At 27.4% G+C, this 23,351-nt stretch overlaps 3 protein-coding genes across 10 annotated transcripts in view; 1 reads left to right on the forward strand and 2 right to left on the reverse strand.

Moving 5' to 3' along the window:
- LOC107453483 (dystrophin-related protein 2) overlaps positions 1-23,351 on the reverse strand; it is a 276,867-nt gene that overhangs the window by 232,587 nt on the left and 20,929 nt on the right. The gene's annotated exons all lie outside the window — the stretch shown is intronic.
- Positions 1-23,351, reverse strand: part of LOC107453463 (single-stranded DNA-binding protein 3) — an 81,232-nt gene that overhangs the window by 46,054 nt on the left and 11,827 nt on the right. For 4 of the 8 annotated variants that reach the window (XM_071182754.1, XM_016070305.3, XM_016070304.3 and 1 more), the window contains exons 6-8: positions 23,073-23,156; positions 21,515-21,610; positions 20,587-20,673 (exon numbers count right to left, since the gene is read on the reverse strand). In XM_071182754.1, coding sequence (XP_071038855.1) covers positions 20,587-20,673; positions 21,515-21,610; positions 23,073-23,156 — 267 coding nt within the window. The remainder of the gene's footprint in view (positions 1-20,586; positions 20,674-21,514; positions 21,611-23,072; positions 23,157-23,351) is intronic. The other 4 variants (XM_071182758.1, XM_016070307.3, XM_071182757.1 and 1 more) reach the window with 1 other exon arrangement.
- Positions 1-23,351, forward strand: part of LOC107453476 (mitochondrial import inner membrane translocase subunit Tim29) — a 61,989-nt gene that overhangs the window by 16,125 nt on the left and 22,513 nt on the right. The window lies entirely within an intron of this gene.

Here is a 23,351-nt window from a genome sequence, read left to right on the forward strand (position 1 = left end):
CGCGGAATTTGTTTATCGATAATTCTAAGTATCTTAAACTTTTAAAAATACCATTTTAAAAGAAATGAATAAACTGTCGTAATTCTGAACAATATAGAAATATTAAATATATTTGAAAACAGTATAAATAGTATGCAATGGAAAATTGTTAGTAAATATTCTTGAAGTCAATCAGCCAGGTAAATTATTAACATTTCTAAACTTTCTTTTAGCTATGCTATTAGAATTGGATAACATTTATATCATGTTAGTCGATAAATACCCCATAGTGTATAAAATCGATACATTTTTCATTTATTTCCCTCTTAAGTAATAAAGTTATTTCGACATACAGTGTTGTTCCGATGTATAATATAATATTTTAAAATTTAATAATACTTTTAAGATTGTATCTTTTTTCGGGTTGGAGGGAATATATTTAGGAATTTTCAAAACAGCTATTTAAAATAAGACATTGCTAGTTTTTGCAAAATTATCGGATTTACAATCGAATGAGTTTTCACGCCTTTTCAAACGAGATTTTTTTGTACGTATTCCGAAAACACCTATAATCAAATGCACACAATAAGCTTTTCTTTCATATTTTCCACTTCTCCGAAAAACAATATATTATATAACCGTGTTTTACTGTCTTTCTCTAACTCAATATTTCCTCACGCAATTCCATGTCTGGGTCTCTTTGCTTCAGGAGCTCGTTTATCATCAAACGATGCCTTTTTCTCGTCATAACAGGAGACAAGTTCTCGAAAAACAATGGGATCTCTTTCCCCCCTCCCCCATTCTCTCATTTCGTCTCGAAACATATCGCGTCCGACATGATTATGTACACATACACACACGCTGGGCTCCGTACACAACAATATACTACATTGTTGCATCCTATCCCCCTTTGTGGCAGGAAAAAAGATCTCGTTATGGCCGCGGCATTATGATGAGTTGCCAATTAAGCCTCTGCCTCTTTTCTATTTGCCTTTACAGAACGATGTTATCGTAGTGTAGACAGTGCATAATAGAATGAAAGTGGAAAGAGATATTGTGCAATTCACGTTCTGGAAGTGTTTTCACAAAATGCTGTCATTTTCGTTCTACAAGGGTATGCCAGTTATGTGAAAAGAACCCAGGGGTGTTTTGATATTGATAAACGAATATTTGAAGAGTGATCGTTCCATGATTTGAAGCAGGGAATTTTTATGTTATGTTTCGGCCATCTTTTTTTCCCTTACAAAAAAAAAAGAAAAAGAAAAGAAAGAAAACATTTAATTTGAAATCCGGATTATTTCTAAATAAAGAGAACTGCTATCATTTAATTAATACATTAGGGACTATGTAATTAAAATGAAAAAAAAAAAAAAAAGAGTAAAGAAATTGTTTTTCTTTTTTACAAATAGCTTTTAGTAGCAGTTTTTAGTAAAATTACCAAATATTGTAAATGAAAAATAAATAAATTTGAAAGTAAGCTTTAAAATGGACAAACAAATGTTTCACTTTAATTTTTTCAAAACATGCAATTACTTCAAGTAATTTAATATCTTATCCTTCTCGAGAATAGTGTTTTAGTTTTAAATAAATATCACAAAAATGATTTCTTTTTTAAAACTTTTTGTTGCTCTAAATAAAATTAAAATAATGCTATAAATTTTTAAATTATAATTTTTTAAACAAAGAAATAAAATAAAATTTTATTCCTATTTTTTTTATGAACTATCCTCACATTTCATTCAAAAAATAAATAAATAAAAGCGAAGAAATTAACGATATTTAAAAATCTAAACAATTATTTTTTAAATATTTTAAAAATAATTCAAGCGAAAGATAGTAATCCCATGATATTTATTTTGTATTATCTTCGAAAAAAATCCGTTATTCATCCTTTGAAGAAGACGCTTAAAACACGATTTAAAAAAAAAAAAAAACGTGCAATGGAAGATCTAATTTTAATCACAGAAAGCAATAATTATTTGCTTAACCAACAATGTTTTGTAGATAAAAAAATTTTTTTAATCATATCTGAAAAGTTAATTCCAATTTTTAAAAAAATAAATATATTATATACTTAATGCACCATATAATATTTGAATATTAATATAATTTGATGACATTAATGAATAATTATTTATTGATTTCTTTGGTTACGCTTAGAACGTTCTCAACATAAAGCAACACGTTTGAGGGGGGCGGGGGAGAAACTACGTGTTTATATTTCTACATATTTTGGAGGGGGGAAAAATCCAGCTGATTTTACAAAATATTTTGCGAGAATTTCATAGACTTTCTATACTCAAATAAAGGTAAATAAAATGTTAAAACTACATTATACTTCATATTAATTGGATGTTAGTGATGGTCGTGAACTTGAATACGAATTTTAAAATATAACATTAACCTAAACCTATTTGTAATTTTAAACTATAAGAAATATACAATTTAGTTTAGGTAACTGTAGCTTATTCTTACTGAATTTCTATAAAAAATTAAAAGATTAAAAAATTTAATAAAAAATATAGTTCAGAATTGGGAAGAAAAAAAAGGAAATATGGAAGAAAAAAATAAACATTAAAAATTATCACTATAAATGAGACCGTCTTTTTTATTTAGTTGTATTACTTATTTTAATTTTCAAGCAAGATAGGTTACAAAAAAAATTTACTTTTATTCGGATTTTTTTAATTGATACCTTTGCAGTTTTAGGGAATTTATGAAAAGGTACGAAAACCAGAAGAATTTTTTGTCTAAATCCTAGAGAAACAGGCCAAATTCAGTAGTCTATTCTAAGAACAGAATTACCATTTAAGTGGTAATTCAGTACAGTAAAAATAAATTATCTGTTTTAAAATGCCACCTTCGAACTTCAGAAAACGTGGTACAGCCAGTCTACGACAGTGACAACTATCAGCACACCAGTGTCACTGAAAAATGATGAATTATGGAGCAATGATTATTTTAATTTAGTGATGTTTACAATACTCGATTAAAATCTCGGTCAATTAAGCAAATGCCATTAGGAATGAGAGGTAACGCATGAGTGTGATATAAGTGACTTCTTTTGCAATAAAACCATGATAAGAGGGCCATCTCATTAACACACAATTGACCTAATGGATGACAGCACGTTATTTGAAGTAAGACGTGGCTGCGAATGCATAATGCTCTGTAATCTCGTACTCCTAAGTAGATCTAAATATTGGCGCGGACACACAGTCGCCAAATATAATGAGACATGAAATTATCTTATCGGTATTCTAAGTCCATCTTTCCGATTCCCATATCATTAGATTCATCCAACGATAACATTAAAAACATTTTTTCAATAAGACAGCAATAGCATGACTGTCATTCAAATAAACCATCATCATGCTTTCTAAGTCATTGCAATTGCATCATTTGAATAACCTTTTAAAATATTACTCAACGGCATTTTTCAAAGCACTTTGCCAAAGAAAAAAAAAGCCTTAATTAGAACTAAATATATCATCTTGTCGTAAAGAATAACCTGGGCTTCAGAACGGACAAATAACTTACATATTTTAAAAGTCATCACCCTATTTTTAAAAATCAAGAATTTGGCGAGATTTTTTTCTCACCTAGATGAAAAGTACCAAAATCAATGAAATTTCTGTACATTTTTTACGAGCGCAGGTAATGCAGCGTTGAAATTGCTTTTTGTATAACAAAAAAATTAGATTTAAAACACTTATCATTTTCACAAAATTGTGGCTTTTATTCATAATGACGTTTTGCGCCATTTTCAGAATTATGCTACGAATTTTTATCATCAACCTCAATTTAAATCTGAGAATATCGGCATTTTCATATTAATTATTAAATCAGCTTCTATTTGCAGTTAATAATTTGTTGTTTATAAAATGTCTTAATATTTCTACAGCAACAGTTTAAAATTGATATTTATGTTCTCATTTTAATTTATTAATCATTGTAATGAGACAAAATTGGCAAACATTGGCGGCTGAAGAAATTGTAGTGTTTTTTATCAATAATTTTTATTTTCATGTGCATGGAAATTAATTTTTAAGAATACAAACAAAATAAATTTTGAATCATCGTAGAAAAATAGGTTTTGTAAAAAAATAGTTTTTAAATTTTGTGCGTATGAGAAATTAAGAATTTTTTTAGATCTTCTTTATTATTATTATTATTTTTTTAAACTTTTATTTTTGGGACAATTTTTAAAATCAGTCTTTTTTTTTTACTTTGATCTTTGCTGAAATATATTCTCATTTATAAAACACCCAGCTTCTAATTTGAATTACATTGTTTGATGTGAATATTTGTATTCATTCGCTGAGCAGAATTATCTAAATTTTAATACATAAAACAAAGATCTTATATAATATTTCTGAACAGAAAAAAATACAAAACCGCGAAATATCTCAGAACTTTCATTCTAAAGTCAGTTTTTTAAAAAAAATGTTGGCTAATACATTATTTTGCTATTTATGTTAAAGTTTTTCTTCTACACATGTTTTTACGATCCATGATTCGAGCAGTATATTCTGTTCTCAAAAAAGCAGCAGGGGGCAATGATTTCGTGAAATAACATCACGATAAGGCATCAAACTTAAGGCATCCCATTCTTCCTGTCATCCACACTCCACGGCTCATGCTTTCTTTTCTCTATTTATATTGAAGAGAGATAGTAACTTGGATCTCCCCCATCCCCTGCCTCTTCTTTCAACATATAACCACACGGAATAAAAGGAAGCGATGCAAGGAAAAGATTTCAAAGCTAATATAAACGGTATACGAGGAGGCCACTAGCAATAACCATAAAACTTAACACGTCATTTATTCATAAAGATCCTCCCTCCAAAGAAAAAAAAAACTTCTTTTTCGGGTAACGGTATCAGTTTAGTAGCTTGCACACTACAAAGTAATATAAGTTTTCATATGATATGAGCTGCTATGATTGCGATCATTTGACGTTAAAGCAACAATTATGATGCTGAATACTTTTTATATTTTATGACGTAATATTTTAGCAAGCACTATTTTTTCTTTATGGATATTTATATAATGCATACTTTGCAAATCACCAATGACAATCTGACTTCCTATAATAACTTTCAAATAAATATAAAAATTAAAATCGAATATGACCCAGTTTGGTAAAGTTGTCTTGGAATGAGATTCTATTTTTTTCCAACTTATGGAGATTTTTATGTGCCAATTTTCTATTTATGAAGCCATTAATTACTATTATATATTGTTTTTTGTTTCGTATATATAATTAAAATGTACTTTATGAAACTCGGTTCTCAAATTCAAATTCTAAATGTTTTGAAAATTTTTCAAAGCTTCCATAAAAAATTTTGCTGATCTTAGCAAAGTTTAAACTTTTAATGGGTGGTGGGATAAAAATTGTCCAATTTTTTTTCTTTCTTTTTTTGACAATTACACAAAACTCTAAAATTGCAATAGTTTTTACCTCTTACGATTCGAGTTAGGTGAAATGCTAAGATTAAGCAAATCGTTTCAATGTGAATATGCATACGATGACAATAGGCTTTTTGAAAAGTTAGTTCCGCAAAGGGTTAAAAATAATGATGAAACCAAAGAAAATAAAATTTGGAAACAAAGTTTTAGATATATATGTATCACTTTATAAAAAATAAAAAAATTTATTGTGTTTAAAATATCAAATTTAGTTCAAATCATTAGCTTCCTTTCACAAAAAAAGTATATTAAAATAACAAAATGCTTGCTTGTTTCTATATAAATACGTTTAAGTATTGGGCACTGAAATACTGCCTAATACTTTTAGCTCATTAAATGAGCTTTAAGAGATGAATAAAACATAGCAAAGCAATTCAATTTTATTTCTTTAATAAATGTTTTTAAATAATTTATCGAATCAAGGGCTAAAATTTAGACGTGAGAATTTCACGCACACAATAATAATAATACGCATATTTTGAATGTAGGTATTGTTCAAACTAATTGAACTTGAATAATACATTTAATCGTGGGTAAAAATGCACTACACTCTAGTGAAAACCAAATGAACATTACAAATAGCTCAGAAAAAATTAATTTCTTTATTGAGGTAAGCGATAAAAACACGCGATACTGAGCTATTATTTTAAATTAATCTGCATTATTATGTAGAATATTGCAACGTATTAATTAACTGATAAGTTGGTTGAAAATAAATGAAAAAAGTCATCGCTATGTTCATGTATTGCATGAAAATTCTTTTAAAGGCTTAAGTTATTTTTTCTCAGCAGGGTCAAAATACAAATAAAAAAATAGAATTCTTTTGTTAAACAGAGAATAATAATTCATATATGCATATTTTTTTTCTCATTTTAAGAAAAATGGAAGTGCAAACGATGATTAAATTACTTTTAATTACAATGCAAGTAAAGATATAAATAAAAGTAATTTTTTTTGCTAAAAAAGTTCCAAATAAACATTTGAAAGAAAAAAAAAACAAGTGTATATAATCAGAGCACTTAAGATTAAAACTGTGAATTGGATGAATAATTATTATTAATTATGAAAATCGAAAGAATTAGGAAATCTTAAGTCACGAAATGTTATTTTTATTTTAGGATGGATTCATTTTTTATATTAAGTGTTTTTAAATCACGACTCATAAGTCTCAATACATACCTTGTACTAATTAAAATTAGTTGTTCAATGCGCAAAGATATGACCACTCCTGCTTTTAATGTTTAAGTTGGTTTTATTGGTTTAAATTTCACCTGAATAAAAAAATTCGTTGATATACATTTTTAACTGTAAATCAAACTTTGGTATATTTAAAGTTTTAATTCTTATTCCTAGACCATGCATTTTTTATGAACGAGAATTTTTTTTGTTGACAACTTTGAATAACTTTTGATCTACGGATAGGATCTTTATGTTCTAGGACTCGTGGAACGAGGGAGAGACCTAAAATATGTTAATGAAGACAATATTTTAAGTTTCGAAATCGGGCACAAAAACGTACTTTCTCTGAATACCTTTTTTCGAGGGATTAGGATATCCGACCCTCAAAATAAAGGGGACATTTACAATCTGGAAAATATGGCCCTAATAGTTTAGTCAGCGATCGAAAGTTTGAACCCATTAATGTTAATTTTTGCATATTTCGCTATTTTTCTCGACAACTTTTAAAACAAATTGAAAATTTTTTTGAACTCACTAATAAAATTCGTTAATCAAAAGAAAATTCCATGTAAAAGAAGAAAAAAAAATTTATTAAAAAAAAGAAGTTTCGAATTGCAAGGTATAGAATTTTTACATGTAATTTTGTATGGTAAAATGCCAAATGTGAGCGAAATCAGTCAAATAGTTCCATAAAAGAAAAAAAAAAAAAAAAGATTTTAATCAAAGTCGTATTTTTGAAAATCGATTTCTCAGAAACTAATCGATTGATGTCGTTCAAATTTTCTATCGATACTTTCAATTGTTTTATTATTATTTTTTTAAAAAATCTTTTCATCTAAAAAATCGTTTGGCTAAATAGTAAATCGCACTGGTTAGCGCGATTTACAACAATTAGTGCGCACTAATCAGCAGTGTGATTAAACTGTAATATTGTTTAATCAAACGGCTAACCAATAGATGCAGTTTTTTATATAAGTAAATAAACAAACTAAACAAAAGTGTTCATAGAGAATTTGTGGATTGAAAAATGAAACAGAGCAATAGTCGAGCCCCATTCCTTTACAAAATCTTTATTATAACAAAGGGTTTCAGCAACCTGTCAAAGGTTCAGTTCTTTATTCCGGTTGGTGACAGTTCCAAATTCTGGACGTCTCTGGGTAAGGACGATTGTGAAAAATAATGCGTGAGTAGGAAGTTTCAAGAACAAATGGCGGATAGGAGACAACTATGTAAGGTGCAAAAATAATAAAAAATAGGGGGGGAGAACGGGGCGAATCGGGAGAGAAAAAAAATGTGTAAAAGAAATGAAAAGAGCATTTGTCATGACATAAATGGAACCTTTCAAATCTGAAGAAATTGAATTTTATTCCCGCCTCCATGCTGTCGAAAATTTTTTGTTTCGTTTTATCTATACGAAAAAGAAAAACATTTTTTTTTCGAGATTTCACCATGTGGCAACAAGAGACGCGTGTTTCTCCCTCATGGCATTTTTCTTCCATGGGAAGAAAAAAAAAGAAGTTGTTTTATTTGGAAAAATTGATTACATTATCTGATGCGGCAAAGAATATAAGTGCATGCATTTGATGCGTTTTCTTCCTGGCTGTGAATGAGAATATTTTCTTGTTCATTATGCTGTCCCTTCAACATCGAGTTTAAGATATTTCTTTAAAGTTTATTTATTTTTATTTTAACCGGAGGGGGGAAAAAACTCAAAATACCAATAAGAAGCGGTAGGGAACACTCAAGGATTTTAACGCAAACTGAAAAGGGTCTTTATTAGTTTAATGAGAATAAAACTATAATAGCTATCTTAGTTTTACGAAAGTATAAAAGGGTGAAGAAATTTCAGTGATTGAAAAAACTATTTTTTCACGATAAAAATATAATGCACGTATAAAAACTATTGTCTTTATTTTTACATCACCCCAAATGCTTTAAACTATAGTTTAATATAAATAGTTTATACAAACTATAATGTTGGATACTAAATGCAACAATATCTATATTTTTTAAGACATTTACTAACGGTAGTCTTAATAACTTCTTTGAGTAGTTATACCGTTTATTTCATAATTTTAATACCAAGTATATTTTTGTAGTTTTCACGAGGATTTTTTTCGGAAAAAATAGAAAGGCGTATTGACGTAATATTTTCGAAAGAATGCCTAGGCAAAATTTCATATTTTGCCGGTTAATTTCAGACATTCTAGAATTTTATAAAATGCTGGAATGATTGAATGGTAAAACATATATTGATCTGAAAATAATAATGGAAGTGCACTGCAATGTAACATTAGAAGTTCAGGGGAGAAAGAAGTTTAAACGAGAAAATGCGTGTTAAAAACTGGTGCTTTCCAATTTAAAAAAAAAAAAAAAAAAAAAAAAAAAAAAAAAAAAAAAAAAAACGTTCAATGAAACTAGCGATTTTTTGAAAATAATTTTTCATGAGCTATAATTAAGTGCATCCGAACATTCAAAAACTTTTCGAATATTTCTAAATTTCATTCAGGAAACGACTCAGGAAACGACCAAATAATCAATTTTTTTAGTGCTGTTATATCATTCAATTGAGTTAGTATGTATTATAATATGTTTTCGACAAATGTTGAAGAAGTTTGAAACTAAAAAGGTGATATATGATCCTTACTTTAAATCGTTTTAAATCATATGTATAGCTGCCAACATGGATAAGAAAAAAAAAAATCAAAATACACTACTAAAACTTAAATACACTAATAATGGTTTGTAATATTTTTTCTTTATGATTGACATTAAATGAACTTTAAATGTTATTTTATTATATTAGCTCATTATTTTGAATAGCGATAGACAAGTAATCTATGATTGATAGTTGTAAGATTTTTTAAATTAAAAAAAAAAAAACTTTAAACTGATTACCATAAATGAGACTAGCTTCATTATGTATTAGTAATACCTATTTAAATATTCAAGCAAGCAATAAATTGTGCAAAGATTTAATATCAATAAGGATCTTTTTGTGGGAATCCAGTTGTGCTGGCAGATATGCATATGGTATACCAGATGTTTAAACTTTACGTTAAGCCCAACAAACGAGACGTGGCTGGCAAAAATATTTCGCCACTTTGACTTAAATGACATGGTCTCAGTTAAAACGTATTAAATGAAGAGAAGCAGAAAGGAAGTGCGAAAGAAAAAGAAAAAAATTCTAAATAAAATGCTCCAAGTTACGTGCCCATTAACTTAAATTACTCATTATGGTTGTATTCATTATGACTACTACCGCAAGCAGGCAGCATTAAGCCCGCATTTTTTCTTCACTCCCCTTTATTTCAGTGCTGCTCAGAGAATTATTATGTGCACGTCGTTATGGGGGGAAATGCACGGCAAATGTATGTAAATGAAGTTTAAGAGTAATTATTGTCATAGCTATGCGCCGGAAACGTCACGCTTGTTTTCCCGAATATACTTTCCCTGGTGAAAACCTTTTCGTTTTCGAAAAGAACTGGGATTATGAAGGAAACGTTCGTGGAAGAGTATATTTAAGCATCCCGAATACTGTCTAAGTTAATGAACGTTGATTAGGGGAAGAAAAAAAATGCATAAAATAGAGAGTAGCAATGTCGTGTCACTAGAATGAAATTTCAGTATGCAGTGAAACAAGACTTTTAGTTTCAATTTTATTGCTGCAGTACAAAAGAAAGATCACGGACTGTCGCATGTAGTTTATCAGCAATAGAATTAGGAATGCAAGATGCATAATTAAGGGAAAAAAAAAACATTCTGAATTATTTTGCATGGAAACACTTGAGTTCCTTTTCAAAAGAGATGAACTTAAGTCGGCTTATAACTTTTTTTTAAAAACAGTTTCGCTTCCATTGGGACATTTTTCTTTTGTGGAATAGAGCATGGTTAATTTAAGTATCAGGACTACCATGATAGAATGCAAGTCAGCTAAGGATTCAAGCCCGAATTGTATTATATTTCCTTAATTATTAACTCTTGCATCGTCTTCCAGGAATATTCCATGTTCGCTATTTTTGTATCAGTGAGTGCATTGATATTGAGTGCAATTATTATTCTAAAGTAAAATAAATAAGATTAAGGAATTTGTGTTTTGTTTTAATTTTAGCGCTGTGGAGGATAAAGGCGCCCCCCCATTGCCAAGATGCCTAAATATTTTTGTCCAATTTAATTCATTGAAATACATTTTAACTGAAAGACCTAATATTGAAATTTAAGTATTTTTTAAACTTTTTAAAGACTATAAAAATATTAACAACTTTTAACTAGGTTCTAGATTACATTTCAATGTATAAATAAAACAAAAAAATTTTTTTTTAGTAAATAAAAAAATTGCACTCTTATAATTCGTTAGAAGTATAACTACTATTTTGTTTGAATAGAACCTTTATAGATAGATAAAATAATTTTTTAATGAAGTCTTATCATTTAATAATGATTTAGTTCAGGCTTACTTTTGTTGGTGCTAATTCTGGTTTTACAACTATTTTCTTTAATTCATCTCAAAATGTAAATGCTTTTTTTATTATTATTACGGTCAATTTAAAACTAGTTATTACTACTAATCATTAATTGCAAACAAGTTAGAATTAATCGATATTGATAGCTATAAACGAGCCTTTATTTGATATGTCGTTTTCAGAAATCCTTATTGACAGCTGTTATTGGAAAACATGTCAAGATGGTGACATGAAGATGTAAAATAATCACCTCAACATGGGTTGTTCATAAGATTTTATAATTTTATTTTTGCCCAGTAATACTGTTTGTTTGATAAACAGATTTTGCGAAAATTCAAATAGTCTCTAAACACGCTAATTTGACTTGAGGACGTAAATAAATAACTGAATGTACTGCCACCAATTTTAATTCATTATTAAAAATATTTAGTTTATTCTAAAAGAAATAAAATTATCAGTATGCGGTAGTTTAAACACAAACAATTAGGTTGTTTAGAGTAATTTGTGGTTTAGGTCGGATCATTTTAAGGGTAAAATTTTGTATTTTTAATGAATGCATAATTAAAGACATTGTTTATGTATTTCGCTTTCTTCCTTTTTTCTAAAATGAATAACTTTGAGATATCTGCGTATTTGTGCCTTTCATTTCTGTAAACTATAATTAAAAGAACTTTAAAAAAACGTTTAAAAAAAAATGTAAGCTTTAATATGCAAGGACTGTTTAAAAGCACCTAAGATAATTTCATACTACATTTGCTTCATTAATACTTTCATTGTTTTTAACTTTATTCTAAGTAACCGATTCCCGATCTTTAAAAGCACATCTGATCCAGTCGATACGATATCCGACATCACAATTTAAATATTTACGATTAAAAAGAAAAAAAGCCCCTTAAATATATTTCGTACATACCGGACAATTTTAAAAAGTAGAGCACACTAAAACAGACATCGCGGGGAAGTGGAGTCAGCGACATATCTTAAAAGTGTTAAAAAATTTTGCTTTCATCGCTGCTACATGTACCTTTCGCCTTTTAATGGCCTTTCATCCGTCAAACGACGTCACGGTAAAAAGGAAATTGTTTTGTTCTTTCCACACTTTCCGCTGTGGCTTCTATTTTACGGGCTTTTTTAGAGGGCTTCTACGCCCATCAAATACATCTGGGTCCATGGTAGCTGATGGTTTCATTAAATGACGGTAACAAAAAAGCCAATAACAAATCACCATCTTTGCCTCATAAAACACTAATGGAGAAATATATTTGAGATGATTCTCCTTTACAGTGCAGCTAAGTAGAGGCTACTATATAGCTTTTTACAGGCAGAATCTTTAATTTGTGCTTCTATTTTGCTAAATTGAAATTAAAATAGAAGTGGAAGAATTTTTATAAATAATTTAAAAGGTCAAAACTGAAGATCTTCAGTGTTTTTTGGACCATTAAATAAAATTTATATCCTGAAATTTAAAAATATTTTTAATGGCAGTATTTATTTTATAGCTTAATCAGCATAAATACTCGATTAAAACTTTCATTTAGTACATGTATAGTCAGTTTCCTTAATGAACAAGAGTGGACTGAACTAGGGTAATTCGCTCGTTAAATCTGTGAACTTAACTATAGTCGGTCGAAATAATGCATAAAAATGAAGAACTAGGATTGTAATTTTACATTTTTAAAATGTGTAACTTAGAGGTTTTTAAAATTTTTGCCTCAAGGGCCACATTACCTCTTCCAGCGAGTCTCAAATATTAATTAATACCTAGCCAACATAGACGTTAAAGGAAAGATAATTTCTTTACACCCATAAAAAAAAGTTAAAATTTTTTTTTTTTTTTTTAATAATTTCCCCAGCTTCTGGACATTTTAATATCCTATTCACATCAGCATACTTTAGTATAAAAATGCACCCTAACTTCTAGCCAGTAAGAGTATGTTACATATTGCACGATTTTTTCAGAAGAAATTAACTAATTACAATTAAAATGACCCATTTGATTAAGTGTACTATATATTGCGTTCTTTTTCTGATTATCATTTGTATAATTTACTCCCGTTATAAATTTTACCTGGTTGATCAGGATTGCCAGCTATAGTTTGGAGATCACCAATGTTAACTAGCCATTTTTACTCACAAATTAGTACTGCATGAAATTATTTCAATAAATTGTAATCACTGTCCTCGTTCTCATAAATTTTTTTTAATTATTAGAAGCTTTCGTTTTCAATGTTGAGTAAAAAGTATACTAACTTAAAACCGAAGAGCAGATATGGTATATAATTCACAAAATTTTTGATTTAGAGCAAGCATGAGGTAAAATGTATTTAATATTTTGCACAGCAACATCTTCTCAGTCACAGCATCGACCCTGAACAACTTTTTATTTTTCGGTTGCTGCTGCCAAACATGGCTTTTACTAACAAGATTTAGGGATTTTTAAATTAATGGAATAATGGAGAAACAGCGTAATATAGAAAATTATAAAACTTTTCATTAATACATTAGAACCTTGAAAAACAATCTGTACTCAATATAGAGACTGTATCAATATAATATTTTACATGTTCCACAAGTGGAGGTTTAGACAAAAAAATTTTGTGAATTAATCAGATAATGTACAAAAATCATTGTCCCCCCCTCAATTACATAAATTATTCACTTCAAAGATCAACGAAAACTTTATTTTTAGTTCAGATGTTAATTCTTCTGAGAGTGAGAAAATGGAAAGAGGAAAATAAATCTTTTTTTAACAATCTAAAAATGGGGATTAAAGCAATGTAGGATTATATATATAAAAAAAAAATGTACAGCTGTAAATAGCAACTTAAAAATCAGCCAATGCACATATAGAAAAATTAAACAATGTTGAATTCAACTATCTTGCAAATTTGCTGTAACTTTGCAATATGTTTTAAATTGAAACTTTGTCCAATTTAAGCTGAAGTGTCAGGTGTAAAATCCAATGATTTGCACACTTAACTTAATGATTTGACCTAATGAATGACTATTAAAAATTTTGTTCTTCTTACATTATCTAATAAAAACAAAATAACTGTGAGAGAAGCATGTGCAATTTAATTAGGAATTTTTAACTTCAATGAGAGGGATGTAATGTCTTGTAATGAATTGTTAAAGTTTTTTTTTTTTAAAGACATATAGTTTATAGTTCACATTTTATTACATTTAGTTTATCTTTTCACGTTCATTCAAGGCTGAATCGAACTAATTAGTGAGTATACAAAATGAATGAACAGGAGTGTTTTTAGGAAAATAAGACTCACACATAAAATGTAACACTACAAGAAAGGTGTTGCATGCATAATAAAATGATAATTAGAAATTAGTGCCAGGAAGAGAAGTTCATCCAATTCAACGAATATTTGTTGATTGTGAAATATTAATGCATGAGAACAACTGTGAATCAATTTATCCTTTCCGAAAACTACTTTTAATATATTATATACAATTAATTTTGGATTTTCTCTCATATTTTCTTTACTTATTCAGTTTTTTTTTCCTGAAAAAATACTTTAAATTACGTTCAGAAAAAAAGTTATAATTTATTAAAGACTATTTAAAAAATATAACAAAAAAACTTTTAAAAAATACAATTTAGCTACTAATTAGTTTTCTAGATCACCATCTGTGTCAGATGCAATATGTTAGCAGTACCATTAGCTTGATACATTTTCGTCTACTGAATCACACATAGAAACAACTTCATACCCATTTAAAGAATTCAAAATTCTGCACCTTTGTAAAAGATTTTACAATAACATTTGAATATACATTTTGACACATGTCTAGCACATGTCTGTTCAGGGCAAATGTATCATAACCAGAAAAAAAAAACAATGTAAAATATTTTTTCTTTTAATGTTTCACTAGTAGTACAGTATTTAATATTTATTAGTCACAAGTACCCTCCTTTTTATGTTTTATTTTCTCAAATTTCTGATGTATAACGTATTCTGACATACGAGAGTACCTCTATCTATTGCACTAATGTACAATACATACCCCTGAAACCTTTGCACAGGATATGAACAGATGTTAGGAGTTAAGAAATTTCAGTTTAAAGTTTAGTTAGCTAACAAGATATACTTGAAAAAAAAAAAATATTTTTTTTAATCATATCTTCAGTTTCATAGCATTTTTTGAAATTTCAAAACAAATAGGCAAACAGTAAAATCATTTAATCATCTGAGATGTGAACTGAGAAAGAATCTACACAGAAAGAAAAAAACCAGTTTAACTCCATGCCTATATCTTAAGAAAAATCTACATCCCCCCTAACTAAGACAAAAATTAATTGTGCAAAAGAAATAAACACATACAGAAGGACAAAATAATTATAACTAATTCCAAATGCAGGAGAAATAGGAATTGGAGAATAATAATGGTGTTATTTTTAAAAAAAGCTTTAAAAATAACAATATAAACATTTAACATAATTCTTTATTTGACATTAGAAACACATTGCATATAAGTCTTTGAATTACTCTTACGCTTGATATAAGTCTAAGATTATACTTGCATAGAGATATTTTATCACAATGTTTAATGAGAACGCTAAAAACTTGTTCTGAATTTGTGCTATAACAGTTAATTCAGACAAATTAATTTAAATGTTAAAAAGGCAGAATCATTTTTTTTATTTTGAAATTTATAATTCTATTGAAATTTATAATAAGTTCTATTCTTTTGAACATCTAATAAATAAGTTTAAAAATACCCAAAAATATATAAATAGTATGATTTTAAGATCAAATAAATATATGATCAAAAACAGCTTCAATAATTCTGTTTCATAAGAGTGGCAAAACATAAATAAAATATATATTAAAAAAAATGATGTTAAACAATAACTAAACCAGCACAAATATATGAATATATTGAGTAAGGCTCGATCAGCAATAAAATAATTAATCACTACGAAGTAGCATACCTATTAAAATTATTAGTAAGAGAACTCATATATATATATATATAAACATTTAAAACGATAAACTATAAAAATTTACTTACCTATCTTGTATAAAGACCATTTAAAACTCCAAACAGCATTAAAGATAAGTGTTTAAACTACAACTCCCTCCCTAAAATTCTGTGTTAATTACAATGTCAATGCAGAAATTATTGTTTATGATTCTCTTTGATATTCTTTCAATGGATAAATTTATGCAGCTGAATCTGGCTAATCTAAACTAATTCTGACTGTTTCCAGTTCCATTTCAAAAAATTTTAATCATTTGAAAGCAATTGAGTTTTTTTTTTTTTCATGGCTGCACCTTCTAACAGTGTCATATTGGAAATGTAATTCGTCAAATAAATTTTATTGGCATTGGAATTTAAGGGAACCTTTTCTAATGTGACTTAGAAATCATTTGATTGTTTTCTTCTCCAAAGCTATATGAAAGCAATTTGTAGTATTCAACAGTCACTTTTGAATGTTGTATTGCTGTTGAATGTTGTATTGTTGTTGAATATGCAAGTCTTATTAAGGTGCAAAATTACAAATAAATTACAAACTCGGATGTGAGAAATACTGTTCATGACATGATGTAACGATTAACTATTTCAATATTAGATAACGCTCAAATCTGAGTTACATGTGTTCTCACTCAATAATCATACTTTTTATGAATTTTAAGTGAATTATTATAGTTTCCAAAAGATTATTATGTAAGTAAACTAACTTTAAGGTCGTATTTTGCATCCAGTTACCCATCTTTATCTTTGACTTAGAGTAAAATCCATATTTTGTATATTTATGGCATGTAACAAAATTTTTGCTCAGATAATTTTCAATTATAATTTTTGAGAAATAATATCAGGTCAGATTTGCATGATTCTATCACCCCAGAAATTAATTTAGATGAGTTAACAAAATTATTTTTGACAAAAGAGATATTCCTTGCTGTTTTGTTTCATAATTTTTTTCTCAGAACATACATGTATTTATTTCATAAATGGGAACTACAATTTTTATTTCTTGTGTTATATGACTAAATTATCCCAAATTTTAATATGATACACACACCCAAAAGGTTTTAATGTATAATTTATCTATCAGCAAAAAAAAGTCAATAAAACATTACAAAGCAACAATATTTATTGTTTACTTATATGGTGACCCAAATTTTCATGGCAAATATTAGAATTCTCTTCTTGGAACACAGTTAATTTCAGAGGCCAAAAAAGTAGTATTTGATACCCAGAATGTCTACTTGTTTTTCTTGTACGGCAGTTCTGAATATTTTTGTAAATAAAAAATAACTTCACTCAAGTGACATTGTTTTCACTAAGTTCACTAAGTTAGGGTTCTTTTCATTTGTTTGTTTTGATTTACGGCACCAATGAAAAATGTCTTAATATTGCGCAAGTAAATGACCCAGCGATTGCGAATGCAGTAATCTACAAAATATAGGAGATTCCACATCAAAAGATTTATCCGTCTCGTTCAAAATAAAAATGTTTTTCTTAAAAAAAAACACAAAATCCTACATACAGAATGTGTAAGTGCCAACAGAGCATGCAGTAATCGTTAAAGTATATGAAGGTAACATGTTAAATAATACTTTCATAAGCTGAGCTAAAAATAAAACACCAACTGATTTTTAAGACTTAGTAGAACACTTTACAAAAAACTACAAATCTGAGAACTTTATATTTAGATTTTAAATTAACTATATGCTTGTCATAATTTCATAAATCACGTGTTTATATTTTTTTAGGTCACGATATGCTGTCCCTTAAAAATTTGTTGTTAATTAATTTTGTACTATCTTCCAGTAAAAAAAAATTTAGACCTTTATTTAATCACATACCTTTATTGGATTTTGTTGGAACCTGATCCTTTAAATTTAGTTAGTCATCAAAAACTTTCCTAATCTACTTATTATTATTTAATTACTCTTTAACAAAACCTAGACACTGACAAAAAGGAAATTACAAATATTCTAAATAAATTACAAGAATTTATTACAATTTATTTTTAAAAAAAATATTTTCATTCAAAAACTATGCAGAAATATTATGGAGGCTTAGAAACCAACAATTAATTATTATGTCTAGTAAACATGCTAAATGAGATCAAAAATAATTGATTAAAGCTCTATAAATAATATTAGTAAGCTATTAAAAGTTCTGGTTAATTTGCATAATGCATGTACATTTTTCAGAAAGTCATAAAATCTTACAAGAGTGTTTCATTATTAAAATTATGAAATATTGTGCTTCTAACTGATATAATCACTGAATTTGACACATTTTGAAATATGAATGACGTTAGAAACAATTTGAAGTTACGCTGGGAATGGTTTCACATTTTTATTTTATATTTAAAAAATATATAACTGTGAAGTATATTCTTTACAATAAAATTAAGAAAGTTCACTCGTAAATTATTTTTAAAATATATAGGAAGTGTAAAATTAACACCTCATAAAATTTTAGTAAAACTACACTACTACTTTTCATTTTATTTCATAACATGTTTGAATAACTTAATTCACTACACGTTTTTTTTCTTCCCCTCCAGGAAGTTATAATTATGTCATATGAATTAAATTTTTCATTCTCCAACTTGATTGAAACTATTTATAATTTATTTATAATTTTTTAAATTTCTATTTTCTTCATTCCTTAGAACTTTAAGATTTTTGAAAAGTTTGAACAACAAAGAGTTAATTTCAGTCATTTTTCATACATAAAAATAGATCACAGCTTACAAAAAAGTGTGCATCTCACTGATGATTTGCAGGATTTCATTTACTTTCTTTAATTGATTGAAATATGAACAATACACAACTTATATTCCTTACTTAATTAAAATTCATCATTCCTCTATTAATATTTAACTTTAAATACGATGAGATTTCAGAATGGATTCAAAAATATATATATTAGGCTGGGTAAATATCTATAGTAAAGTTAACTTTACAGAGCTTTATAATTTAAATAACACAATTTGTTTAGTTTTTTTTTTTTTTTACATGTAATCCTTTCAACAAAAATATTCCAGATCTACATGCTACTGCTCTATAACCACATTGCATGTTTTGTGCAGCAGAATATAATAAGTTGTGCAATAAAAAATAAAAAAAATTTATTTTGTCATAATAAGAATTTACGAAGTTTTGTATAGAATAAGCATAAAATTATAGGTTCAAAAAAAATTTTTTTTTGTAATTTGATACCAAAATAAATAATGGCCATGAATGTTGACTATTTTATTATTAGAGGACTACTTTTACTTTAAAATTTCTGTCTACACTTAAACAAGCAAGTAAAGAACTTCATTTTCATAGTATAATCAATTTTTTAATTATATTATTGGAACACTAATTTTTTAATAAATTATTTATGAAATCTTATCTATGAAAATAATGCAGAATTGTCACATTTTTAGTTCTTTGAGCATTAAGAACAAGAGCAAGCTTGTATAGAACTTTTTTTCTGTTTGCCACTTTTCAGATTCTTTTTAAAAAATACATTTTAATTTGATATTACACTAGCCAATAAAAATTAATAAATAGTTACTGCAATATTCTAAAATTAGTGGACAAACAAATGAATCTTAATTGACTTTGAGATAAGAAAAAACTTCTTGAAGTTAATAAATAATTCCCAAGAGAAAAAAAGCTAAGTTTTAATATATTTCAGAAGATCTTTTATTTTTTAGGAAGCAGGTTAAGCATAAATGAATGCCTAATAAATTATGCATATAAGTATTGGCTGAGTTTATGCACACATACACAATTCAAAAAATTTCGTAACTGAAACTTTTTTTTAAAGATTTGGCAACATTTAATTAGTCAAACCGTATAAAATAAATTTAAATAAAACTACTTGAATAATTTCGTTTTTCTTCCTTTTAAATTCGTTGCACACAATATTTGTTCTCTATTAATACAGCAAAAGATCTTTTCTCATTTTTGGGGAATCCTTTTGGATATATTGGTAAAGGACACAGAAACTTTTCAAATAGGAGTATATTGACTAGGATTACCAAAGTATTTTAGAGAATTTTTCTCACTCCTAAATTTATTTCGCTAGCATTAATAACTTTCAAAAGTGCAAGCTTTTAATATTATTAATCAAATAAAAGTACATAAACGCTTTACACAATCGCTGATAATTATTTTAGAAGAAAAAGCATGCATTATGAAAAAAAAAAAAAATAAATAAACAACTGCACCTGGATAAAAAAAAGTAGATATTCAAATGGGGATAATTGAATGCAATATGCATAAGCTTTGTTAAATCACAGCACTTAGGTTTAACAAAATTGTTTATAGTAAGCCTACATAAATATGTCAATAAGCACAATCTAAACTAAAGCAAATAATTTTTAACATCAAACAAATCATGCTAACAATTAATCATTCGATTACTTTTAAACACTGCAAAAATAAGTATTATTTAAGGCATGATTAATACACAACTCCAAGCTTTTGCACTGAGGATTTTGCATTCGACATAATCTTACCTTCACTGAGTTACATCCTACTGCAGAGCTGCTCACACAACCAGGATCTCCGCAGGCACAGTTCTTACAAGACAGCATTCGCACCCCCTGATGTGCATTATGCCATTTATTTAACAATTTTACTCAAGTCATGAGAAATACATACGCACTCAAACAAAGAAATAATACATCTGGACATGTGTGTAATCATAGAAAATATTTGAAGCATTTTTAAATGTTTTTTTTTTCAATTATTATTTGTTTTTTAACTGAGTGAACTTTTACCAATGATTACACATATTTTCAGAAGAATCATCAAGCATTTAAAGACATTTCGTTACATTAAAACAAATGTCAAACAGCTTAAACCAATCTTCTAACAAAATCTTCATAAAAAAACTTTGTATAAATCTTTTTTGTTTGGATCAACTTTATTGATTGAGTAATACTTATATCAACTAAACATATTAAAAATAATTTTTGTTTTTATTTTTTAGGTTGCATCTTAAATTTTACACCCAATTCCTTTCTTGAAGTAAGTATAGATGAAAATGTATGTGTCAATACAAATTTGTACTTTGTATAATGTACTTAGTATTATTTGACAGAATAAATTCATATTATTATAAATGATGTGTTTTTGTTATTTATAGAAGCTATAACAAAACGCAAAATCGTTTTTTTCTTTTAAGCACATCACCCAACTTGGAGGATAGTCTGAACAGAAAAAAATTCTACTCTAAATAAATAACACTTACCTTAAAAAATAAAGAAAAAAATTTACGCAAATGTATAAATGGAAATAAATTTAAAAAAAAAAATTATTAGAATTACGACTAGTAAAGTTAATTATATGTTTGTCAATCACTACAAAATTTAAACAATTTATTCAATTCCCTACACAATCAAATATTTTCCTTAAAAAAATTATTTAAAAATTGATACATACCTGATTCTGCATCATCTGAGAATGTGGTGGAGGCTGAGGATGAGGGGACGGTTGAGAAGCAGGTTGTTGAGGCGGTGAGGGCCGCATATGAGAGTTCTAAAAGATAAATTAAGACTGTATAAACATTACTGGAAAATTTAAATTACATGCATTGCAGTGTCCATATTATGCCATACAAAAGCCAGCTTATGTTCACGTGATAAGAGGAAGGCTAAAAATTTTTATTATAGGATGAATTACATAACAGAGTTTTTAATATTTAAATTTGAGTATATAGCTCTTGAATATTTTTATTTGAATCTGAATTCATAGGGAGTAACAAAAATTTTCTTTTCAAGGTTTAAAATTTAGTTCAGATTTATTTTATGCAGTAATCCATGCAATGCAGTAATCCACTCCATGTCTATTCCTATTGTATGTTAAGGCTGAGAAAATATAAAGAAAAATTCTACATATACATGTTTACTATGGTATAGTAAATGTTTACTATGGTATAGTAAATAATTTAATCTATCGTTAACAAGTCATTATTCTAGAACAGATTAATCATAAAATGCTTTAAAAATTTTTTTTAGATACAAATATTTAAAAACACAAAAATACGCACCTAGCTATTTATTATTTACATGAAATATTTTTAAAAACTTTCTAGAGCATTGGAACATACAATAAACAAATTTATATATTGTAGTTTGCTTAGCTTATGAAATTGCAACTACTTAGTAAATAATTAACACGTTGAGCGCCATACGTATTTGTTAGAAAATCCCCATCAGGCCACACACGCTGTTAAGAAGCATCAGTAGTGTGGCATAAGCACTGCATTTGCTAACAGATTGAAAAAAAAATAAATAAATAAAAAGTCAAATACAAATAAATTTTCATCATATTTTCACTATCAGTTACAAATGACTAATGCAGCCTGAACGAAAAATGTAGTGTCAGCCACCAATAACTGACATAGTATTGAACATGTTAAACAAGGTAAAAAGTTAATTGTTCTTGTTTGGTTATGACAAAAAGCATTAATTATTCAAAGCTTATTTTGGCAAAAAGCGTAATTTTAAATCATTCTATTGTTGTACTTATGTCAAACCAAAACAAAACCTTGAGAAGAAACAAATAGAAAATGTTTCGATTGATTTATATTGCAATACTTAAACAGTTCTAATATACTGTCACAACATGCAATGTTATTGTGACTACACTGAACTAAAATATGGGTCAGAAACTAAAAATAAACAAAAAGTTACTTTTCCCTTCTAAATATGAATAAAATAATAAATTGCATTGATATAAAATTTTAATTGAATAAACTAAAAAAGCAAAATGATAACCACAACACAAGTTTTTAATAATAATAATGATAATAAAATAGAGAAATTGGAAAAATTAGAATAACATAAATACGTAATTTCAATTCTTTTTATATATTTAAATTAAATTCTTCTCAGATTTCTTTATATAGATTATAGAGAAAATCAATATATTATATTGATTTTTGCTATAATTAGAACTCAAAAACAAATAAAGGATTGCAATAAACAAGCATACTTACAGGGAAAAAACCAGGTGGCATTGGGCCTCCAGGCATTCCATCATTTGGTGGCATTTGCCCCAAAGGGCTGGGGGCTGTTGGGTTCTGAAAGGAACAAAAAGTTTTCATAATTCATTGATAATTTTCTTGATCGCAAGGAGGTTAACCAACAGGATACAAACATTCTAAGTCACATTAGAAAATTCTAGAAATTTGTTACAATTTAAAAAATAAAATTTAAACAAGTAATTTGAGAAATAATAATATTTATTTCAAACAATCAAAACAATAATTAGTACA

This window comes from Parasteatoda tepidariorum, chromosome 1 (genome assembly GCF_043381705.1).
Source record: "Parasteatoda tepidariorum isolate YZ-2023 chromosome 1, CAS_Ptep_4.0, whole genome shotgun sequence".
Classification (NCBI taxonomy): Eukaryota; Metazoa; Arthropoda; class Arachnida; order Araneae; family Theridiidae; genus Parasteatoda; species Parasteatoda tepidariorum.